General features: G+C 38.8%; 3 protein-coding genes and 1 non-coding gene across 4 annotated transcripts in view; 3 read left to right on the forward strand and 1 right to left on the reverse strand.

Moving 5' to 3' along the window:
* Window positions 1-6,573, forward strand: part of LOC120715147 (canalicular multispecific organic anion transporter 1-like) — a 38,780-nt gene extending 32,207 nt beyond the window's left edge. The window contains exons 29-32 of the mRNA XM_040001987.1: window positions 2,257-2,415; window positions 2,502-2,668; window positions 2,883-3,077; window positions 5,433-6,573. Of these exons, the coding sequence (XP_039857921.1) occupies window positions 2,257-2,415; window positions 2,502-2,668; window positions 2,883-3,077; window positions 5,433-5,562 (651 nt within the window). The 3' untranslated portion in view covers window positions 5,563-6,573. The remainder of the gene's footprint in view (window positions 1-2,256; window positions 2,416-2,501; window positions 2,669-2,882; window positions 3,078-5,432) is intronic.
* LOC120715149 (rho GTPase-activating protein 19-like) lies at window positions 3,582-23,109 on the forward strand. The gene is made up of 12 exons (XM_040001989.1): window positions 3,582-3,586; window positions 16,577-16,642; window positions 16,962-17,209; window positions 17,734-17,814; window positions 18,303-18,512; window positions 18,618-18,844; window positions 18,973-19,059; window positions 20,230-20,295; window positions 20,668-20,856; window positions 20,947-21,033; window positions 21,212-21,298; window positions 21,864-23,109. Exons 2-12 carry the CDS (start codon window positions 16,590-16,592, stop codon window positions 21,867-21,869), a joined length of 1,341 nt encoding a protein of 446 aa, XP_039857923.1. The 5' UTR covers window positions 3,582-3,586; window positions 16,577-16,589; the 3' UTR covers window positions 21,870-23,109.
* Window positions 6,439-6,532, reverse strand: trnai-uau. The gene is made up of 2 exons: window positions 6,495-6,532; window positions 6,439-6,474 (listed from the first exon to the last, which is right to left on the reverse strand). It is a non-coding gene; the product is annotated as a tRNA-Ile (tRNA).
* On the forward strand, window positions 12,585-14,659 carry LOC120715152. Its single transcript, XM_040001991.1, has 3 exons — window positions 12,585-13,007; window positions 13,088-13,265; window positions 13,519-14,659. The coding sequence occupies exons 1-3, from the start codon at window positions 12,819-12,821 to the stop codon at window positions 13,887-13,889; spliced, it is 738 nt and encodes a 245-aa protein (XP_039857925.1). The 5' UTR covers window positions 12,585-12,818; the 3' UTR covers window positions 13,890-14,659.
* Window positions 23,110-23,852: the final 743 nt, after the last annotated feature.

Consider the following 23,852-nt stretch of genomic DNA (forward strand, 5'->3'; position numbering starts at 1 on the left):
GCTATCAATACATCCATCCATCCATCTTCTTGCGCTTATCCAGGACCGATTCGTGGGGGGCAGCAGCCTAAGCAGAGAAGCCCAGACCTCCCTCTACCTAGTCACCTCCTCTAGCTTATCCAGGGGAACACCAAGGCTTTTCCAGGCTAGCCAAGAGATATAATCTCTCCATGGTTTCCTGGGTCTTTGCTTTCCTGCTGAGGACCATGGCCTCAGATTTGGAGGTGCTGATTTTCATTCCCACCGCTTCACACTCGGGTGAAAACCGTTCCAGTGCGAGCTGGAGGCCATTACCCAATGAAGTCAACAGAACCACATCATCTGCAAAAAGCAGAGATGAGATTCTGCGACCACCCAAGTGAAAGCCTTCCGTCACTTGGCTGCGCCTAGAAATTCTATCCATAAAAATTATGAACAGAAGAGCAGCCCTGGCAGAGCCCATCACCAAACAAGAACGAGCCTGACATTGCTGGCTATGCGGCCCAAGCTCTTGCAACGGTTGTATAAGGATTGAATGGCCCGTAGCAATGGGCCAAGGATCTCATACTCCTGGAGCACAGGACACTCCAAGGGACACGGTCGAATGCCTTCTCCGCGTCCACAAAACACATGTAGACTGGTTGGGCAAACTCCCACGCACACTCAAGTATCCTTGAGAGGATAAAGAGCTGGTCCAGTGTTCGACAACCAGGACAAAAACCGCATGGTTCCTCCTGTATCCGAGGTTCGACTAACGGACAGACCCTTCTTTCCAGCACCCTGGCATAGACTTTCCCGGGGAGGCTGAGGAGTGTGATCCCCCATAGTTGAAACACACCCTCCGGTCCCCCTTCTTAAAAATGGGAACCATCTATCAATCCAGAGGTACCGCCCCTGATGTCCACGCAACATTGTAGAGGTGTGTCAACCAGGACAACCCTACAATATCTACAGCCTTCAGGAACTCAGGGCATACCTCATCCACCCCAGGGGCTCTGCCACCAAGAAGTTGTTTAACTGACTCAGTGACCTCATCCCAGTGATTGGCAGGTCATCCCCTTCGTCCCCAGATGAGATATACCAGTGGGATTAAGGAGGTCCTTGAAGTTTTCCTTCCACCGCCCGACAATTTTCTTAGTCAAAGTCAGCAGCGCTCCAACTGCAGTATACATAGTGCAGCTAGAGCACCTTTTTCCCCTCCTGAGTTGCCTGCCAGTTTGCCAGAATCTCTTCAAGGCAGTACGAAAGTCTTTTGCTATGGTCTCTCTGCACTCCTTCCGTACACGAGTTTTTGCTTCAGCCACTGCCCGAGCTGCATTCCGCTTGGTCTGTCGGTACCTATCAGCTGCCCCTGAAGTCCCACAGGCATCAACCACCCTGTGGCCACAGCTCAGTGCAGCAGCTTCAGCAATGGAGGTGCTGAACATGGTCCATTCAGACTCAATGTCCTGAAGCTCTGCTGGAGGTGTGCGTTGAAGATCTCGCAGACTGGGGCCTCTTCTAGGCATTCCCAGCACACCCTAACTATACATTTAGGTGCACCAGGCCTGTCCAGCGTCCTTCTCTGCCACCTGATCCAACTCACCATCAGATGGTGATCAGTTGACAGCTCAGCCCCTCTCTTTATCTGAGTGTCCAGAACATATGGCCACAGGTCTGGTGATACAATTACAAAATCAATCATCAACCTGTGGCCTAGAGCATCCTGGTGCTACATGCACTTATGGACACTCTTATGTCAGAACATGGTGATTGTTATGGCCAAACTGTGGTTTGCACAGAAGTCCAACAACAAAACACCGCTCGGGTTCAGATCCAGGAGGCTGTTCCTCCCAGTCACACCCCTCCAGGTCTCCCTGTTGTTCCCCACGTGTGCACTGAAGTCTCCCAATAGGACAACAGAGTCCCCAATGGATTAGAGTAAGCTCAAACACTGACAACGTTGAAATATTGGTGTCAAAGTAAAACTGAGTAAAGACTGTCTGCATTGCAATAACATATTTCACTGAATTACTACAAATAGCAGTGATGACTATAAGCACTGTAAAATATCTGCTACCTCTGAAAAATGTTGCTTCTTTCTGTAACATTACTGAAATGTGTAAGATCTTTTACAAACTAAGTACAGACTGAGTATATTTGCTTATTATTGCATTATTTAATGCTATACTGTTAAATATAATTTATATCCAGAAAGAAAAATGTGTAGATTTTTTTTTTTTCAAATATGCACCAGCTGTTATTTTGATCTTATGTGTTTTCTCTCATTGCATTCAGATCGGTATTGTTGGTCGCACAGGAGCTGGGAAATCAAGTCTTACCAACTGCCTGTTTAGAATTATTGAAGCTGCTGAAGGTCGCATCCTCATTGATGATGTAGATATCGCTACAATAGGCCTGCATGACCTGAGACACAGACTCACAATTATACCACAGGTATACACATCAATATAAACAATAACCTTGTCAAAGAATTTGATATTTCTAAAAGTACACTGATATTTGTAATCCCGTGTGCACAGGATCCCGTTTTGTTCTCGGGGTCACTGAGGATGAACCTGGATCCATTTGACAAGTTCAGTGATGAGGAGATTTGGAGAGTGCTGGAGCTCTCTCATCTAAAGAGCTATGTATCAGGGCTGCAGGAAGGATTACAGCATAAAGTGGCAGAGGGAGGAGAAAACCTCAGGTGGGTAATAAAATTAACAATAAGGCCTCTGGGTATAAGTTATATATATAAGTATAAGTTTTGTACAGTTTGTTATTCTAAACCTTATGTAATGTTCTGCAAAACTTACATAAACCCTAATTTTATTTGAACACATGAGTGTCATTTGTGGTTTACTTTTTTCTTTTGCACTACAAAAACCCTCTTGAGATATTAAGACTTTAATACAATACAGTGTTGGGCAGAGGCAGCTGCTGTGTCTGGCTCGAGCTCTCCTGAGAAAGTCACGTATCCTAATTCTGGATGAAGCCACAGCAGCTGTTGACCTGGAGACAGACAACCTGATTCAGAACACCATCCGCAAAGAGTTCTCAGACTGCACAGTCCTTACCATCGCCCACCGCCTGCACAGTATCATGGACAGCTCTAGGTGAGTTATACCTTTTCCCTTTACATTTTTGGATGATGTGCCCTACCTTATTTTATTTCTGTCAGGGTCAAATTTCTTTCTTTTCCAACCCTTCCTTCTCATGCACATAATTTATGTGCATGACAAGGAATCAACCACAATTAATTTTGCTTTTTACACATTGTAATTTCTCAAAATTTGACTGAATCTATTTCTAGCAACAGAAAATGAGAAATATTGTGCACTAAATAAACCCGTTATGTAGTACCAATGACTGTATGAATGATCTGATCAAACATACATAATATGCCAGAGTGGTATTTGACAAAATAATCTAAACTTAAGGTTCACTGACTCCTTTTTCTTGACTTGGACATTACCTTACCCAGAACTTGTATATTTTGCCTAAGAGGGGCCAGATGAAGAGTGATTCAGAGATCCTCTATGAGAGCTAACAGGGAACGTTCTGGCTGTTGTTTGTGCTTATGCAACAAATGATAGTTCAGAGTACCCAGCACCCTTCCCATCTGGTGACTATATCATGCTACTATGACGCTTTAATGCTCATGTAGGCTGATCGGACGCCAAGTGATGTTCTGTTATTAGACTTCTGTGCAAATCACACGTTGTCCATAACGAACACCAGATTTGAACAAAGTATGTCCATAAGTGCACATGGAACCAGGAAACCCTAGGTCCCAAGTTGGTGATCAATTTCTTAAGCATATCATCAGATCTGCAGCTATATTCTGAACACCTGGGTGAAGAGAAGAGCTGCGCTGTCAGCTTATCACTACCTGGATCAAGTAAAAGAGCATAATGCTGGACAATCCTGACGTTGGAGGCTCCGGTCTGCAAGCTTTCCACTCCTGGCAGAGCTTTGACAGCACTCCGAGGGAGGCTGAAGACAATGAGTCTGAATGAACCATGTTCTGCACCTGCATTTTTGAGGCTCTTGCATGGAGCTGTGGTTTCAGGGGGGTTGGTGCATGTTGTGGTGGTAATCCCCAAAGCAGATGGTAGAGACCAGAGGTGAAGAGAGTTGTCAAGCTTAAGAAGGAATCCTATTGGGGCTGGTTAGCTTGTGGGACTTCTGAGCTAACTGATAGATGCTGGCAGGTCAAGCAAAACATAGCTAGCTGAAGCAAAAACTCAAAAACCCTCAGAGAATTCAGGAGGGTAATGCCCTACTCATACGATGTATAGTGTGAGTGTGATGCTGCTGACTTCAACTGAGGATATATTCGGATAGTAGAAAGAATACTTTGTCAACCTCTGTAATCCCCCTTACATGCAGTCTGAAGATGAGGGGGATGACTTGTTCATCACTAGGGATGAGGTCACTGAGGTAGTTAAACAATTCAGGATCGATAGACTGAATGAGTTCTTTAAGGCCCCAGATGTTGTAGCGCTGACTTGGTTTACACACCTCTCCAAGGTTACGTGGAGCTCTGGGGCAGTGCCTCTAGACTGGGAGAATCGGGTGGTGTTTCCCAACTTTAGGAAGGGGGACCAGTATGTGTACTCCAGCTAAACAACTGCAGCTTACCTCCATCAGTGTGTGAATGAATAGTGGAATTGTAAAGCGCTTTGGGTGCCTAGAAAAGCGCTATATAAATGCAATCCATTATCATTATTACTGGAAACGAGAGTTCATACTTCTCTTGGATCTTTGGATTCAGGATAAGCAATGTGGTTTTCGTCCTGTTTGGGGAACAGTGGACCAGATCTTTATTCTGTAGTCCTGTCAGTTTACAGCGAAGTGTGAAGTGGTGTGAATGTACCACTCCAAGTCTGTGGCCATAGGCCTCAGGCAGAAAAGAGTGTTTAGCCTGAGCCAGAATAAAAAGTATGCGTTTCTCTGGGTGTTGTTCACAAGTGAAGTGAGAAACTGACAGATGGATTGGGGGTGATGCTGCAGTGATGTAGATGCTACTTAGGTCTGTAGTAGTAAAAAGAGAGCTGAGCTTTAAAGAAAACCTAGCGATTTAGCAGTCAGTCTATGTCCCCAACCTCACCTATTGTCATGAGTCTTTGGGTAGTGACCAAAAAAATCAAATCATGTCTACAAATGGTGGAATTGAGCTTTCTCTTAAGGGTGGCTGGGCTCTCTCTTTAAGATAGGATGAAAAGTGCAGTCATTGGAGAGGGGCTCCGAGTACTGCTGCTACTCCTCCACATCAAAAGGAGGGAGGCCCCAAAGTAGATCCAGCACATGCTGGAGAGATCATGACTCTCAGCTGGCCTGGGAATGCTTTGGTGTTCCCCAGATAAGTTGGAGGAGGTGGCTGGGGAACACCAAAGCATTCCCTTATGCTAGACAGTATGGACATTACTCATTGGATTACTATTAAAGTCTGTGCTTCTTCCCAACAGGGTAATGGTGCTTGATGCTGGAAAAATAGTGGAATTTGATTCGCCGAACAACATGCTTGAAAAAGAAGGTCATTTCTACGCCATGGCAAAGGATGCTGGGATAACACTAGAAAGCAGCACACATTTATAACTTTGTACTTGTTTTATATATGATTTAGCTCCAACAATTTCAGGTTTCAGGTTCCATAAAATGTTCTAATTGTGTTGTGAGATTGTTTTTTTTTTTAAAAAATTAGGATAGCTGTTGGAAAAAAAAACACACAAAAAAATGAAAGATACAAAACAAAAGTGTAATGTCTAGTGTAAGGTGTGATTACAGGAGGTTGAGGGTCATATAAAAACTCGTCTGGGCTTCTTTTGCAGTTGTTGTAGCATATGTTGGGTAACACTCTATACAGGGGTGGGAAACTGATTTTCCTAAGGGACCAAATAAGAAACAGGCTCTGATGAGGAGGGCTGTTGTGAAGGGAGGCAGACTCAGTTTCTCATGTGCCCGCTTGGGGAATTGGCCACCATTGCTCTATCCTGTATTGGTTGCAAACTCCATTCTACAATTTTTTAGATTTTTACTTTGAAATTCCTTTAATTTCATGCCAACATCAACTGTCATTCCGTTATGTTTTGCTTATTAACATAATAATAGTGCTATTTCTACATGCTGAGTGCATGAAGAGTGATGTTGGTGACAACCAGATAATATTTTCAATTTTTTCTATTACACTGTAAGATCCAAAAGTAGATATGACCTACTGCTGTAATTAAGTGATATGAGACAATATATTGAGGAGAAGAGCAAAGAGAATGAAAAGAGTTGTTTGCACAAGACAACAAAGCAGGGGAATTGGAATACATGTGTCTCTAAAGTATGAAGAACTATACTTGATGTATATTTATTCATCCATTTATCTGCCTTTAGTTATTTTTTTGTTTTGTTGCACTTTATTCTAATTAATGGGGTTTTTTCAGCATGTAGAATAGGATAGCACTTAAAAAAATGTGGAAAGACTGCTCCAGGTGAGGCTCGAACTCACAACCTCGGCATTGCTCTACAATGTACTGTCATATAAGTACCACACGCTAACCGATTGCGCCACTGGAGCACATGAATCATTTTCCATATTGAATTAAAAACATACTTTTTGTACACTGATTGTTTTGTGGCTATTCTACACTAGAGATGGCACGATACCACTTTTTTATGTCCGATACCGATACCGATATCATAAATTTGGATATATGCCGATACCGATATGAATCCGATACAGTGTTTTTTAATCAACAAAACTGTTTTTTTTAAATATCTTGCTGCATTTTGTATAAGTTCATACTCAAGTTTAAAACAACAACTACACTAAAGCTATTCTGTTATACCTGTATGCAAAAAAAATATTTCATAGTTCAGCAATACTGATCAATCTAATAAACTTAAACCTACACCATCCTCCCTATTCTGGTATTTTAAAGAGTACTTAGCGTAAATATTAAGCAACCTAACTAATAGGGTTCCAACTCCCAGCAACAAAAATAAATAAATAAAAAATAGGGAACCACCCGTCACGCTCCACCTCATGATGCTTAATCGACGTAATCAACCTTAATTTGATGCAGTGTGAAAAAAAATGCACAGAAATCAATTATTTTTCAAGAAATATTAAATAGATTCAACCTCTTTCTTCAACAAAATTGCAGACTGCACAGATAGTACCTTCCCAAAGGAAAAAGTACTATAGCTTACTAGGGTATATTAGACTTAATAGTCACTATATACAGTAATGGACTTCTATACATTTTACATCAAATTAAAACTTTGGGTGTCAGATAATTATTTATTAAAAGCTAGACATTTTAAATGAGAATAAGAAAAAAAAGTATGTCTTTGTGCCCCCTTTTCCCTGTTAATGCCCTATCGGCCCCCCTGGCTAAACTTTGCTAGATCCGCCCCTGCACAGTTACCAGCCGTCAGCTACGTAGAAAAAGATCCTGGTGTAGAAAGTAATATTAAATAAATTCTAACAACAGCTTATCAAGCTTAAACGTGCTGCTGTTGTTCAGCCGCTGGTTTCCTCTTTCTGGTGCAAAGTGGGCCAAAAACAAACAAGAGAGACGGACTCCACAGAAAAGCCGATCAGCTGATCGTTAAGCAGTTTCATGATTGAAGTAGCAGCAAGAAGAGGCAGTCGCTTGTTAAGCTTAACGCAGGAATGCTTTACAAACATTCAGAGATGGACTTACACACTTGCTTTACTTCTCTCGGGGATAACTTTGTCGGAGATGAAATGCCGGGTTGCTAGCGAAGCTATGGGCTCAAAATGTGGTCATAAATATTTTGTACTTGTAAAAAAGATTTGTATGTGTAAAAAAGATTTGTGTGTGCGTAAAAAAGATTTGTATGTGTAAAAAGAATTTGTGTGTGCGTAAAAAAGATTTGTATGTGTAAAAAAGATTTGTATGTGTAAAAAAGATTTGTATGTGTAAAAAGAATTTGTGTGTGCGTAAAAAAGATTTGTATGTGTAAAAAAAATTTGTGTGTGCGTAAAAAAGATTTGTATGTGTAAAAAAGATTTGTATGTGTAAAAAAGATTTGTGTGTGCGTAAAAAAGATTTGTATGTGTAAAAAAGATTTGTGTGTGCGTAAAAAAGATTTGTATGTGTAAAAAAGATTTGTGTGTGCGTAAAAAAGATTTGTGTGTGGACTTAGAAAAAAAACCCTGCAAGTTACAAGTACGGATTTTTGACCCTATTTTTCTTCCCTTCATCTGATTGGTCAATGTCATGTCAATCACAAATGTAACAATCCAATCAGAGAACAGATGGGTTTGGCTGTCGAGGGGCGCTTTTTTTGAACTGCAGGTCTTTGAAGGGAATAAATGCCCTTTTACATGCCAACCCAGCGTTTTCCTTCATCACCACGAAGGAAAACAGTCTGTGGTCGTCCGAGTTTGGTGATTTTTATGTCACAGGTCTACGTGTTTAATACAGGGACTTCCACAGCCTTTTCAACAGCGCTGCGGACCGCGGGGTGGGGGCGGGCAGTGTTTTGGAAATGACAGTCTTCATTACAAAGCTTTCTTCGTTATGAATTAGCATACATGTTTTTATTGAACATTTGAAGAACTAGCAAAAAAAACAAACTCTTGTAGAGGACATAAAGTCAGAGATAGAAAAGACAAGGAGCAGGTGCATCTAGTACAGGTAGAGCTGCTGCAGAAACCCATAGAGCCCAGCAGCCAGCGTAACAAATTCTGGATCCTTTGCTTTTAGTTAGCAGTTAGCATTAGCAGCGTATCCTGCATCCGATGTGAAAGGACTTTTATGCTGCGCACTGTGACTCACAGCAATGGTCCTGGGTCAGCCCTGACTTTGTGTTAAACTAATCCTAAAGTAATAATGTTATTTCTAACCACTGATATACCACAACTTTTTCCTTTCAACAGCTACTGAAAGTTAGGGGACCTAGCTGCTATCGGATATTTATATAGCGATCCTCCAGCTTCAAACGGTATCACCCTTCAAGGACCTGCAGTTCAAAAAAGCGCCCCTCCGACAGCCAAACCCATCTGTTCTCTGATTGGATTGTTACATTTGTGATTGACATGACATTGACAATCAAATGACGGGAAGAAAAATAGGGTCAAAAATCCGTACTTGTAACTTGCAGGGGTTTTTTTTCTAAGTCCACACACAAATCTTTTTTACACATACAAATCTTTTTTACGCACACACAAATCTTTTTTACGCACACACAAATCTTTTTTACACATACAAATCTTTTTTACGCACACACAAATCTTTTTTACACATACAAATCTTTTTTACAAGTACAAAATATTTATGACCACATTTTGAGCCCATACGAAGCTCCAAATGCTATCCAGACCACCGACAGGTCCCGCATGCCACAGCCGCTCTATCACGTGATGCATACTGCTCCGACGTGCTAACGTTCTGAGGTGAGTTACGGCGTGTTGCAAGTTTTGTGAGGTGCTTTCGTGATATTTAATGGATCGGATTACATTTTTTATTTTTCTCCGATATCCGATCCAGTAATTTAGGTCAGTATCGGACCGATACCGATACGTAATATCGGATCGGTCCATCTCTATTCTACACACACTATTTTTACATGAAGCAGCTGTTTTTAGCCACTGCTAAATTTCTACTAGTCAGTCTTGTGACCATCTGGGAGTGTGTTTGTGTGTGTCATAAGAGAGGGAGATGAAGGAAGCGAGAAAGAGGGTAAGTGAGCAAGAGGCAGAGAGAAAGAATAAGACTCACTGAGGGAAGGAGAGACCAAAGACTTGTTTTTTTGCTTGTGAAGCCTGCTGCCAGTCTTCATCCTGCATCTTTTCCCTAGAAGGTGAGTCTGTACTACTCATCAAATAGCCTTTACCTTTAAATAGAGACTTTCAGTTGCATATTATAGCCCTAAAATAGTCATTAGTTTGGTTTTAAATTATATATTAGCTTATTGGTCATGTTACGGGTTGTAAAGAGCATGTATGTCAGCTTCATATTGAACTGAAAGACATGTTTGACATAATTACAGTATACTTTAAATGTTTCTAATTGGTATATTTTTAGAATATTGACCTTTACAGCATATTTTCTCTGCAAGTACTTAGTTAAAGTGTTTTATCAGCATTACTGATTCAATTTATCCATGTATGAATGCCTTACAATATCCTAATGTTAAGCTTCTTTTTATTTCCAGTGTGTTTTACAAAGATTTTGTAGGTGACAGTAGATTTCAATATGAATTTTTTAAAAGGAAATTAAATTATTATTATTATTATTTTACAATTGAAAGGAAGCTATTAAGCTGGCTTATCCAATTATATGCACACAATCTCTCCCTGTCTTCTTATTATTTAGCAAACACACAAATTGGTTATTTAAGCTGAAGAAAAAAGAAAAATCTGATTTCTCCTGCTGTTTTAGCCACTCCACCACCCCCATCATCTGTGGCTTCAGGGGATTTATTTTTGCATCACTTCCCAATTTTATGTCTAACATTTTGCAGGGAGTGATGAGTGAGAAACTATACAAAACTATAATTGCATGGTTTGCTGCAATAACTCAATCATCAGCAATTGAAAATAGTTCTAAAACATAATTAAATGTAAAAAATTGTGTGTCCCAGCTGCAGATTTATTCCTTCCTTTCTTTAAGCAAAATCGGTAAAGACATTTTTAGAGAGACAAGTACAAAAATGCCTTTTATTTGTTTATTTGACATTATGGAAATAATAAATATTCCAGGATTTGTATAAAAAAAAAAGGCTTATTGAAAAACTGACATAACCTGAATACAAATAACCCTTTCTAATGACTGTTCAAATGATTGAATGATTGCGCATTTATGTACGTATGCATGCATGTATATATTTATTTATTTAAATGTCTGTCAATAAAAAAAATAAAAATTAAACAAATCAGACATTATGGAAAGACATTTTCTTTTTAATACACTTACCCCAGCTTGGTCGTGGAATTTATGAATCATTTCTCTATAAAATCTCTCTAGCACGTTCCTGCTGCTTCACTATGAACTTCTCAGGGGAGATTTCATTTCTCTTCAGCTGTAACGTCAGCCCAAGTGCGACACCACAACTCGACATTAGTGTCACCAAAAGTGAGCCGCTGAGAATTGTTGTCCCCATGACCATCTTCTACAGCGTCATCTTCTTGTTTGGAGTATGAGTGTTACATTTACTGGATACATCATCATGCAGCCCAGGGCTATTAAATTGCAATGCACAATGTTGAATGGAATAATTATAATAAAACTAAAGCAGCATCACTAACCCACTATACTAGTCATGAAGAGCAAATATTATGCAGTGTTTCACACTGTACAGCACATAGTGTTCTCCCCAAATGCTCTGCAGGTCTTATTTAACGGTGTAAGCATACTGACCCTTATCGTGGATGCCCAGAAGAGAGTCAGTGCCATTCGTTTCTACTTTCTCAGCCTCGTTATATCAGGTAGGCACTGTTAACACTCTTAAGAAACTCTGTTGACAGCATTAAACTAAAATCATTAAGGGAAATTATTTTTTTCCTATGTATCTGCATTTCCTGTCCAAATTCAAAGTTGATAAAAAAAATTCACCAGAAACAAACAATCAGTGCCAGCGGAAGTGTAGAGCTGCCACCCAGGCAAAAGAAAAATAGAGCTATATCACATTATAACGTGAAAAGTTTATTGTTCTAACAATATACTTTTCATGTTTGCACAATATACTATATATGTTTGTACAACATAATATCACGTTATTACAATATACATAATTATCACGTTCGTACAATATAATATTTATATTGTAAGAACGTGAAAGGTTTTTTGTTATAATGTAATAATTACATACAGAATATGTTTTACATCTGTTCTTATTGCCTTTATAATCCTTTAAGAACATCTGCTGCTGGTTTACTCAGTGTCTTTATTATTCATGTTATTTTTTTAAGTAGGTTTCATTTTAAGTCTTACCTTAAGCACATTGACTGCATTTTTATGTGTGAAGTGTCGTGTCAATAAAGTTATTGAAGTAGTAAGAATTCTTCAAACATTATTTAATAATAATAATTTTACATTATTAAAAAATGTATGTGTGATATTAAAAATTAAAAGATAAATTAAAAACACTGGCGTTGTTGTTATTTTGCAATGATTGAGTCTTAAAAGTAAAAAAAAAAAACCCAACAACAACATTGTTTTAAATTCACATTATTGTATATTTATTTAATAAATTTGCTAAAATATATTAAAATTTGACTGAATTCAGTATCCTCCAGCTTGGATAACAGGGAACCTATCTCCATCCAAATTCACTAATTAACTTACTTCTATTAAATTTTAGACACTGACCATCCCAGTAACATTATATCGGTATTACTGGGAGAGCTACCCATGGCGTCTGGGTCAAGCGGTGTGCAAGGTCTACTTCATGATCCGCCAGTTGTACTGTGCCACCACAAGCTGGGTTATCGTCACCTTCACCACTGAGCGCTATGCAGCCATTTGCCACACCATGTGGTCTGTCACCAGCCTACAGGTTGAGTATTTGGACAACCAAATACAGTGTCTTATGTGAGGCAGTTTTCTGTTGTAAAATAGAATATTAAAAAAAAGTAAAATCATTAGAGTTATTGATCATCTGTACTCAGAGTTGATTAAGTTTAAAAATTTTGTTTATAAATCAATGGAAAGTAAAGCATGTATCCAGCAGCATAATAAATAAAATACGCAGAGAAAGAACAAGGTACTGAATACGTTTACTGTTGCCATCTCTATTTTTGTATCATGTAAAGAAGAGTTAATAAACTAATTTTCCTTCCCTTGTCTTTTTAAAAGAGGTCTCGAGTGCCGTGCCTTGTGTCAGTATGGATGATTTCTCTGGTCTCTGCTGTCCCCTTTGCACTGGTCTATGACCAGGCATGCGCTTGCATCCTGGACTACACAGCTACCACTCAAGAAGATGCCTTCCAAGTTTCTACCATGTGTGAGATGACAGAGCCAGATCCTGCGCATATCTACAAAGGCGCCTTACTTCTGAGAGCCGGGTTCTTCTTTCTGGTGAAACGAGTACCATTTAACAGGTTATGTTTTTGTGTCAACGTAAAACAAAGGGACCTAACAGGCCTCTCCAACAACAGGTCCCACTAGTGTCCATCTTTACTCTTTATATGCTCATCCTGCACTACCTGAGGAAGAATAGCCATCAAAGGACAAACGTGGGTCTTATGCCACAGGATCGAGAAGGAAGGCAAACAATCAAGTGTCACAATAATGGGAAACTGCTTGTAAATGAAAAGAGAGCTCTAAAACTAATGGGTGAGCGATAAAAAAAAGTTTAAAATCCTATTACTGCTTTGAAGGACACATACCAGGTCAATCTCTAAAGCAGTGGCTTCAGTAATGGCAGAAGAGTACAGGACACTGCTCTTCTTTATCTAATCAATGAGACAATCATAAACAGCCTTGCTGTCCTGCATTTACTCCAGTTTATATGCAAATGAATTAGTGTATTATTAAAAATCATTTCAGAATGTTGAATTATCAACACTCGCTCTGTTCTGCTTTTCAGGTGCAGCCGTGGTGGCTTTTTTTGTTTGCAACTTTCATGATATCGCCTCATTATTTATGCAGGTTTACGTGGTTGTGTGGTCCAACACGGTCCTTTCCATTTACACAATCTTGAAATCGTATTTGTCCCTCCCACTGTGGTATATCAACGGTGCTTTGGACCCCCTGCTGTTCTGTATTTCCTCCCACACATTTCGCAGGGCGTGCTGGAGAACCCTGGGTAAGCGCAGACCTCACTGCTGCTGGACCTATGGGCTCACGTCTCAGTTGAGACAGAGGTCTGCAGAAGAAGCAAACGTGACAGCCAGAGAGAGGATTGATGGTAAATTCTGTGAAGAAAAATGTGAAAAGAAATTTCAATATAGTGGCTAAAAATCAGATAAGAGGAGTGGACGTGATGGGGATAAACATGAAAGCCTCTTTTCAGTATGAGCTGCACTGATTAGCGCTCTGAATTCTGTGCTATACTCTTTCATGCTATTGTATCACTGCCTCCTTTCATTTCTTTCTCTTGTTCAAGGTTTTCTGAGTCTTTTTGTAAATATGGTAAAATGATTGACTCTTTCTACAGTACATGTGGAATTCACATTTTTAGAGTCCTTTTTTGTGTAGCTACAGAGGAAAATGATTTTACAGCAACTGGTGTAAAGCTCACGTTGTGGTGTGCAGTCTTACATTTGTATATAAATTTAGAACACAGCATTTGCAAATGATTACCAAAAAAAGATATTTATGAGTCTGCTGTTATAAAGAAGTTTAAAATATATGTTGAATAAGATTAATATTGAAGTTTGTTACAGGTGTGACATATTCATTTTTCAACATGGAGAAGATTCATGCGCTTGTATGCATAGCTGATGCTGCACTTGACTTTAACTGTTTTTTTGTTTTTATTTTTAAGCAAAGGTAACTCCCTAAATGAGTCATACATGTGTTGCTTTCTGGCAGCGCTGATTACACATGATTATGTGTTTTCTTCTCAGAAAACTGTTTAAAACTGGCTTGACTATTCCTACATTTTTAAAATAAGTCAATTTGTCTGTAAATTTCACAACACGCAGGATATTTTCAAACTATATTTCAGACCTTTGAGACCCTTGTTGTATGTTTAATGCTTTATAAATATATGTTTTTGTCAAATATGTTTATGTTTTATTCTTTGGAGCACACGAGTCAAGTTTGTGTTGCCAAGACAACCAAACACCAGGAGACCTGACTTGACTGAAACCTCACCGATCAGCATTCTATAAATATAGACTCACTGAAGTATAACCTGTGGATGTATTGTGTTCCTGGACAAAGCATGATGTTGATTTATATGACATTTTAGTGCACAAGGCTTCCGTTTAGTCATGATACACTTTTTCATTGGAAATTGGCTGCTTTTTCACTCATTTTCAGTTTAGCCCTTGTACCTGACCATTTTTAGAGGATTTTTTTTTTTGTTTGTTAAACCACTTAGCATAAAAACACACAATTACTTTTCAGTCTTTTATTCATTTTTGCATACACACTCCTATACACATGTATTAGAAGAACAAAATGCCACAGATAATGGGCAAAAAATCAGAGAAAGGGTAAGGTATAGAAATTATTTTTCAGTAGTCTTTTTAATTAAGCTAAATTAATAGGATGAAGGAGGCTGTTCCAGAGTTTAGGTGCCAAAACCTCAACGTCTGGTGTTAAAATAACTGGATACCCTGATCAGATGATTGGAGAGACCGGCTGAAGTTATAAGGTCTCATTGGCTCTACTATATACACAGGAGCCTGTACACCTAAGGGTTTCAATAATAATAGATTTACTGATCAAATAGTTAAGAAGTGTCCAAAACTATGCTCTAATAGGATTTTTTTTTTTAAGTTTCTATTTATGCTTTTACAAAATTTGCAAAACAATGTCCAAATAAATACAGTGTACTTGCCCTTCAATGCCAAACCTGTAACCTACATACTTTGAGTTGGTGTGTGTATTTTAGATGTATCAAAATTTTATACTATTTTTCAGATTTAGTAACTGTATAGTCTTTGATCCACGTTAACCTTACAAACATCTGGTAACTCTAACAACAGATGCATAGAAACATAACATCAAATCGCCTCTGTCAGTGCAGTGGCTGTGGCTACAGTGTAGCTTGCCATCACCAGTGTGTGAATGTGTGTGTGAATGGGTGGATGACTGGATGTGTAAAGCGCTTTGGGGTCCTTAGGGACTAGTAAAAAAGTGCTATACAAATACAGGCCATTTACCATTTACCAAATGAACATCAGAAGGGGGAAAGCCACATATACCCAGATGATTAAGGGGCACTTCTTTACAGCTTAAGGCACACTTGCAAAAGGCATTAGGTGCATCACAGACTAAAACACTAAACGTGAACAATTCCCCAGCAACCCATCTCTGTCTGAGGATCTTGATTCCATAGCACTCTATAACACTGCAGGCCCTGACAATAATCCTGGATAGGCACTGACAGATTGTGAACATAAACTGTCAGAGGTGTTGACTGACATCCTGAATACTTCTCTCTCTCACAGGCATCAGTACAGACCTGGCTTAAGACTGCCACTATTATTCAAAAAGTCCACAGTGACAGCCCTGAATAACTACTGACCTCGCACTGACTGTCATGAAGTGTCCCACGTAAAGAACTCCACTGATGTCACTGTGGACCTCTACCAGTATGATGCCATCTCATCACTGGTTCATACAGCCCTGAAACACCTGGAAAATAAGGAGTTTTATTTATACGTGCTTTTACTGGATTTCACTGCCTTTGACACAACCCACAGACTGCAGTGCAAAAACTCTCAACACTAGGTGTGAGTTCCTCCCTCTGCAAACAGGTTCTGGATTTATTAGCCAACAGGACACAATTCAAAAATGTATATTTTCAGGAACAGAAAATGATAACTGTTTCCTAATCATGATGTTGCAGTCTATTGTATCATAGCTTGCTGTTTTGTTTTGTTTTTTTGGAGAAAAAAAAACGCAACGGACGTGACGTGTCTATATCTCGGCCAATCACAAGTCAATGGGCGGGACTAAATATGAACCAGCGGAGGATTCAAAATGAAGATGGCGGCTGAAAATGGTTCCCCAAACAATCACAAACTCGAAAGAAAGTAAGGACTTTTTGATTAATTTGACAAAGATGAACAAGTTACAGTGCTACTGAGTAAACTATGCGTCCATCAGAGGATTAGTACTAATAAAACAAAACAAAACTCTGTTTTTACTACTTTGCATTGGGACTTGTGTTTTTTCCCTGTTAGCAATAGCCAGTGGAGCTAAGTTAACCTAGCAACAGTTTATACTAACATAAGCTAATGTTAATTCGATAATTCACGCAGTCTTACTTTTAAGGCTTTATTCTCGGGCCAGCTCGAAGTTTTATCATTTCAAGTGGACATTAATCTATGGCGTATGTGTTTCCTTTAACAGGGAGACAAAATGCAATGTGTTTATCAGTCAGGAAAAGCCGAACCAGCCTGTCATCTTTAACCCGGACTTCTTCGTGGAGCGGCTGAGACATGAACATCCGCAGGCTTTCACGGAGCTGGTACTTAGCAACATCACTCGAATGATAGATCTGCCTGGGGACGAGTTTGCCCAGCTTACTGGAGACTCGGAGCCTAGAGTCCCCTCATCCAGCGGCTTTCTACGCTCCTTTAACTTCCTGAAACGGAAAGGTTAGGCCATAAGAGTCTTCGTTATGCACACATGTTAACCGCCTTTGAAACTGTATTTTGAATAAATATGATTTATGTAATGCTTATATTCTTTTGTTATTGATTTCCTGAGGGAGAAAGCAGAGTTGTGTGGAGTTTCTCAGTCATGTAATTTTATTTCTAAGGCTGAAATAATTTAGTAGTTAAGCAATCAGTACATAATTTACCATAAGCAAATATGATAAGATTGCTTGTTCCTGCTTATAGGGAGTTTAGGGGGGCATGAAAAAGAAGGTAGCATCTAACCCTCACAAATGACAAGCAAGAATAATCCAGTGTTTATTTTGGTTAAGCAAATCATCTCTCATCTAATTATTCATCAGGTGATGAACAATAAGGACTGAAGACTAAAGCGCTTTTGATTTTCATCAAGTCATCTTGTAGTTATAATTTGCCTCTCACATCTTTCTATTTTGACTAGAATAGGTCCATTTGTACACAAAAAGCCTACAATCAGCCTTGATGTGTCATTTGATTTCTTGCAGACAAAGGAGTCGTTTTTGGTGCACCATTAACTGAAGAAGGAATCGCACAGATCTATCAGCTCATCGAGTACCTGAATAAAAGTGAGTATTGATTCACCTGCTCATATAACGTGACATTAAATGAACCGTATCATCCAGAGTGTTTTGTGATATTGCTCCTTTGCATGTGTCACCTCCAGAGGCTAAGAAATTCTTAACAATATTATTTTTTGAAACACGATTAAAATAACTGGATTATACTAAGTCGTATATGTCAAGCATCACACTTTTTACTTGCTCTGTAACTTAGTTTAAGCATTGAATTGCCATGAGGTCATGGTTTATTTCTAGAAAGCAATGATGTCATTCACTGAAAGTGGACACTGGATGAAAATGTTTGAGTCAATAATTTATCTGAAAGCACTTTGCTCTTGCTGACTCCCTCCTTCCATTTACTTCTCTCCATCACTCACCTTACTGCTGTGTCTTTGGCTCTCTGTGTCTCCTTCACTGTGTGTCTGCCTACCTAAACACCCTCCACCCTCCCCCTTTCTGGCTGTCTCTCTCCATCTTTCTCTCCCACCCCTCAGACCTTCATGTGGAGGGGCTGTTTCGTGTGCCAGGCCACAGCTTAAGGCAGGCAGCCCTGAGGGAGATGCTGAACACTGGGGCAGAGATAGATCTAGAGACAGGCGATTTCCACCCCAATGATGCCGCAACATTGCTCAAGGCCTACTTGGGAGAGCTTCCAGAGCCTCTGTTGACACACAGACACTATCATGCTCATCTGAAGATTGGAGGTGCTGGTTGGCTCGTGCACAGATCTTTGTCATTCAGATTAATGCACGGTCAGGAAAAATATTGCTTACCTGTGCTTTGTAATATTTTTTGTCACTTGTTTTTAGAGTTGACTCGCTTTGATGATAAAGGGGATAAGACACATGTGCCAGATAAGGAACGCCAGATCGAGGCGTTTCAGCTCCTGTTTATGCTTCTCCCATCTGCCAACCGGAGCTTGTTGAAGCTGCTGTTGGATTTACTGCACAGCACAGCTCGCAATCAGCACTCCAACAAGATGTCTGCTATCAATTTAGCCAAGATGTTTGCTCCACACATCATCTGGCCCAAAAATGTAAAGACCTTAGGTTCATTTTGTTCTGTCTTCCGAAACACTTTTTGCAGTCAAATGAACCATGACAAATAATAATACTAGCTTTTTGTGTTTCTTTGTGACCTCTTCTTCTTCTTTTAATTTTGCAGGTAATGGCAAGTGATCTTCAGGGAGACATAGAAAAACTCAATAATGGCATAGCATTCCTTATTAGACACTCACAAAAACTATTCAAGGTAAGCTCCCCAGGCATTGATCACTTATTGCATCAGTGTTGCTTAACTTGTGAAAAAAATAAACAAAATGCTTTTTTTTTTTTTTTTTTGCCAATAGAAAAATCAAAATGTAACATTATTCCCTTTTAAAACAAAACCCAGGCAGGTCTTATCAATTAAAGGTTATTAGGTGTCATATAAACGGGCACCTAGATGATGGTATCTCACAACCATATGCCATGTATTATAACAATATGTCCTCTCTTTACTTAATGAAAGTTTCATAATAAGGGCCTTTGTCGCCAGGGTTACAAGTACAAACAAACGTGATAGAGAGCAAGAACACAGAAATTATATGTATGTATGTATGTGTGTGTGTGTGTGTGTGTGTATATATATATATATATATATATATATATATAAGGAAAATTATAATCATTTAAATGTCCTGCAATCAGCCGCCATCAGGCTCTTTACCTGCACACATTGTATTTGACAAATTCCTGTCAATATAAAGTTTTGAGTTCAAGCAGGTTTAGAGGAAGAAAGAAGTAGGTGGCTGATGACGCCCTTTTAACTCAGTGTCTGAAGTGTAGGATTTTAAAGGTATTTGGACAGAGAATCATCATCAAACTTAATATTTCTGAAATTTCCAGGCCATCTTAAATCTCACCTGCTGCGATGTGTCTCAGATTGGAATTAAGATCAGGTTTTTTAATTAGTCTATTGAGAATATTTCATTTATGGGTATTTTTTTTATTACAGCTGGGACTTTTTTGGTCTTTAACTAATATGTTCACCTATATCCTACATACTTGACTAACATTAAGTTTTTTCCCCATCAAACAAATGGTTTTCCTGGGTTTTTCCATGTTACTGATGCATTTGTTGCTTTCTAGTTTTGTGTGCAGATTTTTTTCCCCTTTGGATTTGCCCAAGTTTTGATTTTATATGCTGTTAATTATTTTTATGTCTAGCAAATACTTTATTCAATACTAATTTGATTAAACTACTGAAATGAAACCACAGGCCACTTTAATCAGATCCCTTTATGTAGTATGAATTATTTATTTCAGTTTCAAAGTAGAACATAGTTAGCCTTAACGCACTGTGCTTAATGTCTGAATAGCTTCCACATTAGTATATTTAGTTGTTTCCAGAGGCTTTAATGTTCGTCTGTTTTCATTGAAGGCGCCTGCGTATATCAAAGAATATGCCCGCTTGTACTTCACAGGATCAAAAGCTCTTCAGTCAAATGTAAGTATTTTTGTTTTCTATTTCTAACAGTTTGTCTTAGTAGGGAAAAAAAGGGAGCGTTAGTACTGCATTGCACTTAGCAAATTACCAAATCCAGTCACTTCAGTGTTTGGTTCATTTTAGACACTTGGATGTCTAACTACAGAACCTGGAAAGGCTGGTGTCTTCAAGGCGTTTAATAGAATAATTTTCAAATGAGCCGGAAATAAAACTTAAATACTGGTTCGGTAGTCAGATTTTAAAGCTGTTTGTAAACTCTCACTTAGAGCAACAAGTAAATCTTTGCAGTTATCTCTCAAAAACTGTTTGATTGGTTTTGTTCTATGAAAACAGAATTTTGAATGTCATTTGGTTTGTTTTGACATTTTTTAGGATGACTTGACTCTCTGTTCTGGGGCCAAAGAGGGCCCTATGACTGCAGTGACAGTGGCCTCCCCTTCTCCCTCCATAACAACAGTCACATCTGATACTCAGAGTTACACTGAATCAGCCCTCAGAGAGCTTTACCAGCAAGTCAGCAGCATGCCAGAGTCTGCCAAAAAGAAAAAACTCATCAGACAGGTACTCAGTGTGATGCTGCTGTGATAAGAAAGACATGCATACAAGGTGCTTGGAGAACCAACACGTAAGGTGGTGTATTTTTCTGTGTAGATCGAGAAACAGACACCCTCAGCAGAGTCTCGGGCACCATTCAGCAGGAGGCACTGGCGTTCACGCTCTTGGGGTGGAATAATAAAGGTTTGTTGACAGTATTTGTGTGTCTGCATTACCCGTCACGTGATTTCTTGCCAGCCTCTTATAGACACAAAGCTTTTCATATATATTTGCCTGTGATCCTATTAATCAGTGTTTTGATTATTCCAAAATCTGTTGATCTTGTGTAATAGTTTTTTCTTATTTTTCATTTTTCTAACAGAAGAAAGTGTTTGGAAGCCAAATGTTAGCTGAGAAAGAAAATGGCAGACCACAGACTCATCTACCCAGCTGCTCTGCTGATGGACAGGTAAAAGAAGGAACCAGCTGTGCACAAACAAACACAAGTATATTTTAAAATAAGTCTGAGAAGGAGAACCTGCACCTTATTTAACGTAAGTTTTGCTGCTGTAAAATATTAACTAACTGGTGCTGCAGAGTGAAAAAAGTCTTTAGGACTTTTTTTCTTCTGCCTCCAACTGAGTGACTGCTGCTTTGGATACTAGTGATCAGACAGGAAATAAACTCTGTGCAGGTGATAATCTTTAAAAAACTGCCCCTAATAAACCCCTCATTGTAGTGATTATAATGTAGAGGGAAACACTTAAGAAGTAATTCTTTTATTTTAACCATGACCAACTAAAATGTCACACTGAAATTATTGGGCACAGTTTGCTTTTAAAACTGTCATCGGCTACAGCTGGAGAGCAGTTTTCCTCATTACTGTGTTGAACTTTTCTGGCATTTCAGCCATCAGTCTGCAGTTCACCACAGGCGGTGTTTAGATTGTTAATGATGCCTGTGCTCAGCTGAAAGGACTGAACATTACCTAATCGTCTCTCTCTTTCTCTCTTTTTTCCTCTTTCCTCCACCAGGATTAATCGTGTGTGAAAGGATGTGCGCCTCTCAACTTGGGAACCATCAGTCTGACTTTTGTGTAAAAGTAATTAAATGATCATCTCGAGTTCTCTGTAAACAGAAGGTGTATTATAAGGTTTTCTTTACATACCATGTTTAGATTATCTTTTTTTGTCTCCATTTTTTGTCACAAAGTTTTAGACTTTGAGTTAAAGAATCTCGACCTTTTTTATCGAGCTCTCTCTTTTTTTCTCAGTTCAGCAGAAATAATTGGAGTGAGAGCGCTGATATGTTCTTTTTTTTTCTCACTTCACCTCTTTTCAAGAGTTTCGTCTTACTTTCATGTTCAGTGATGATGCTCCTTATTATGCAGTGTAATTGCACTGGTGAAATTTGCATCCTTAGCTTTGTGATTGAGTGAAACCTGTCTGATTTTAATTTGAAAAGCATTAATGTATTTATTTTTCACTGGACTTCTGGATGATTTCCATCAGGATCTCATTAGTATAGGGCATTGGATGGAAAATGTGATATACAGAGTTTCTATTTAAATGTTAAAATTGCTTGTAAGTTGTAGGATAATTAGTTAGATTTGGTCACTGAAAACCAAAGTTATTTAAATCCAAAGTGTGCCTTAAAATGAACATATCTGAAAGTTTTATGAAGATTATCCTCCCCAGTAGCTTATTTTATGTGTCGATAAAATAAGAAGGATGCTTAGTGAAAGGTCAATGGAGCTCGTGTACTTCATGTCAATATTTGTTTGTTTCACTTTAGCACAAATCCTTTCTTGACACTATGATCCCGTAAGCTACTGCTTCTTTAAACTGTACCTTGGTTTTCTGTGGTTGGTCTTAGATCTTACATCCGGTTTGAATTCTTATGCAGCACCATATCTGGTTTTATAGCTTTATATTATTTTTTTGTTTGTTTTTTACCTTTGACGATACTGCAAGATATTTTTTTTAAATTCGTTTTTATTGTCCATATTTATCGTTATTCAGTTTTAGTTTAAGTGAGTGGTTGAATGCAGATGAAGATGGATCGTTTACTTGCCCTCTGCTGTAACTGGTAATCCAGGTGTTTTTCTGGGAGAGTTTTGGCTACAACCACTTTTAACCCCACTTTGTTGCCTTACTCCATGAGTGAAACTCACTTTTCACTGCTGTTACAATTTAACTATAATGTGACCATGTAAACTGGTGAATCTGGTGCTACTGTGAAGCTATGCAACTCAATGTAATTAAAAGACATCAAGCTGCACTCCATAGTTGGCTCTTTTTTCTTTTTTTTTTTCTTTTTCTTTTTTTTTTTTTGAAAAGGCCAAACTTGAGTCACTGAGCATACAGACATAATTGTGACCATGCTTTCTAATGATTATTATTCTATTAATCATCACAATTTAAGTACTTCTGCCTGAACCTCTGCATTGCTTTTATGTATTTTTTTTTCCTGCCACAAGGTGGCGCCCTTTAGTTGTAAATAATCAGTGAAGTACAGACTCATGGGTAGAGGTTATCCACTTTTGAGTCACTAGTGTATAAAGGTTGCTGCAGCTGTCTCTGTAGTGTAAGCTCTCAGGATTTATTAAAATAAAATGACATGCCCACCATATACTCATATTCATATATAAGTAGCTACTTGAAAGGTTTCCCTGTACTTGAAACTCGTGCTTCTCTAACAGGACATATCAAAACATCCTACGTCCTGAAAGTTGTCAATAAAGTACATATGAGTTGTTTTAATTGTACCAAATAACCTGAAAACCTGCATTAAAAGGTTTAGGCCAGTGATCAATAATGAATTTAAATAGAAGAAGACAACTTGCGAATGCAGTTATGGGGTGAAAGTTTGAGTAGCAAGAAAATGTTTTTTCCATAACAGCGTGAATGCCTGTTTGTCATTGTGGTGTCAATGTATGGTTGGTATTGTAAGTATATGCTGTAAACATGTATGGGAATGTTCCCCAAATCCTAAATATATATATACAACAGACAACGTCCCCA

This window comes from Simochromis diagramma, unplaced genomic scaffold (assembly GCF_900408965.1).
Source record: "Simochromis diagramma unplaced genomic scaffold, fSimDia1.1 OVJJ01000421.1, whole genome shotgun sequence".
NCBI lineage: Eukaryota > Metazoa > Chordata > Actinopteri > Cichliformes > Cichlidae > Simochromis > Simochromis diagramma.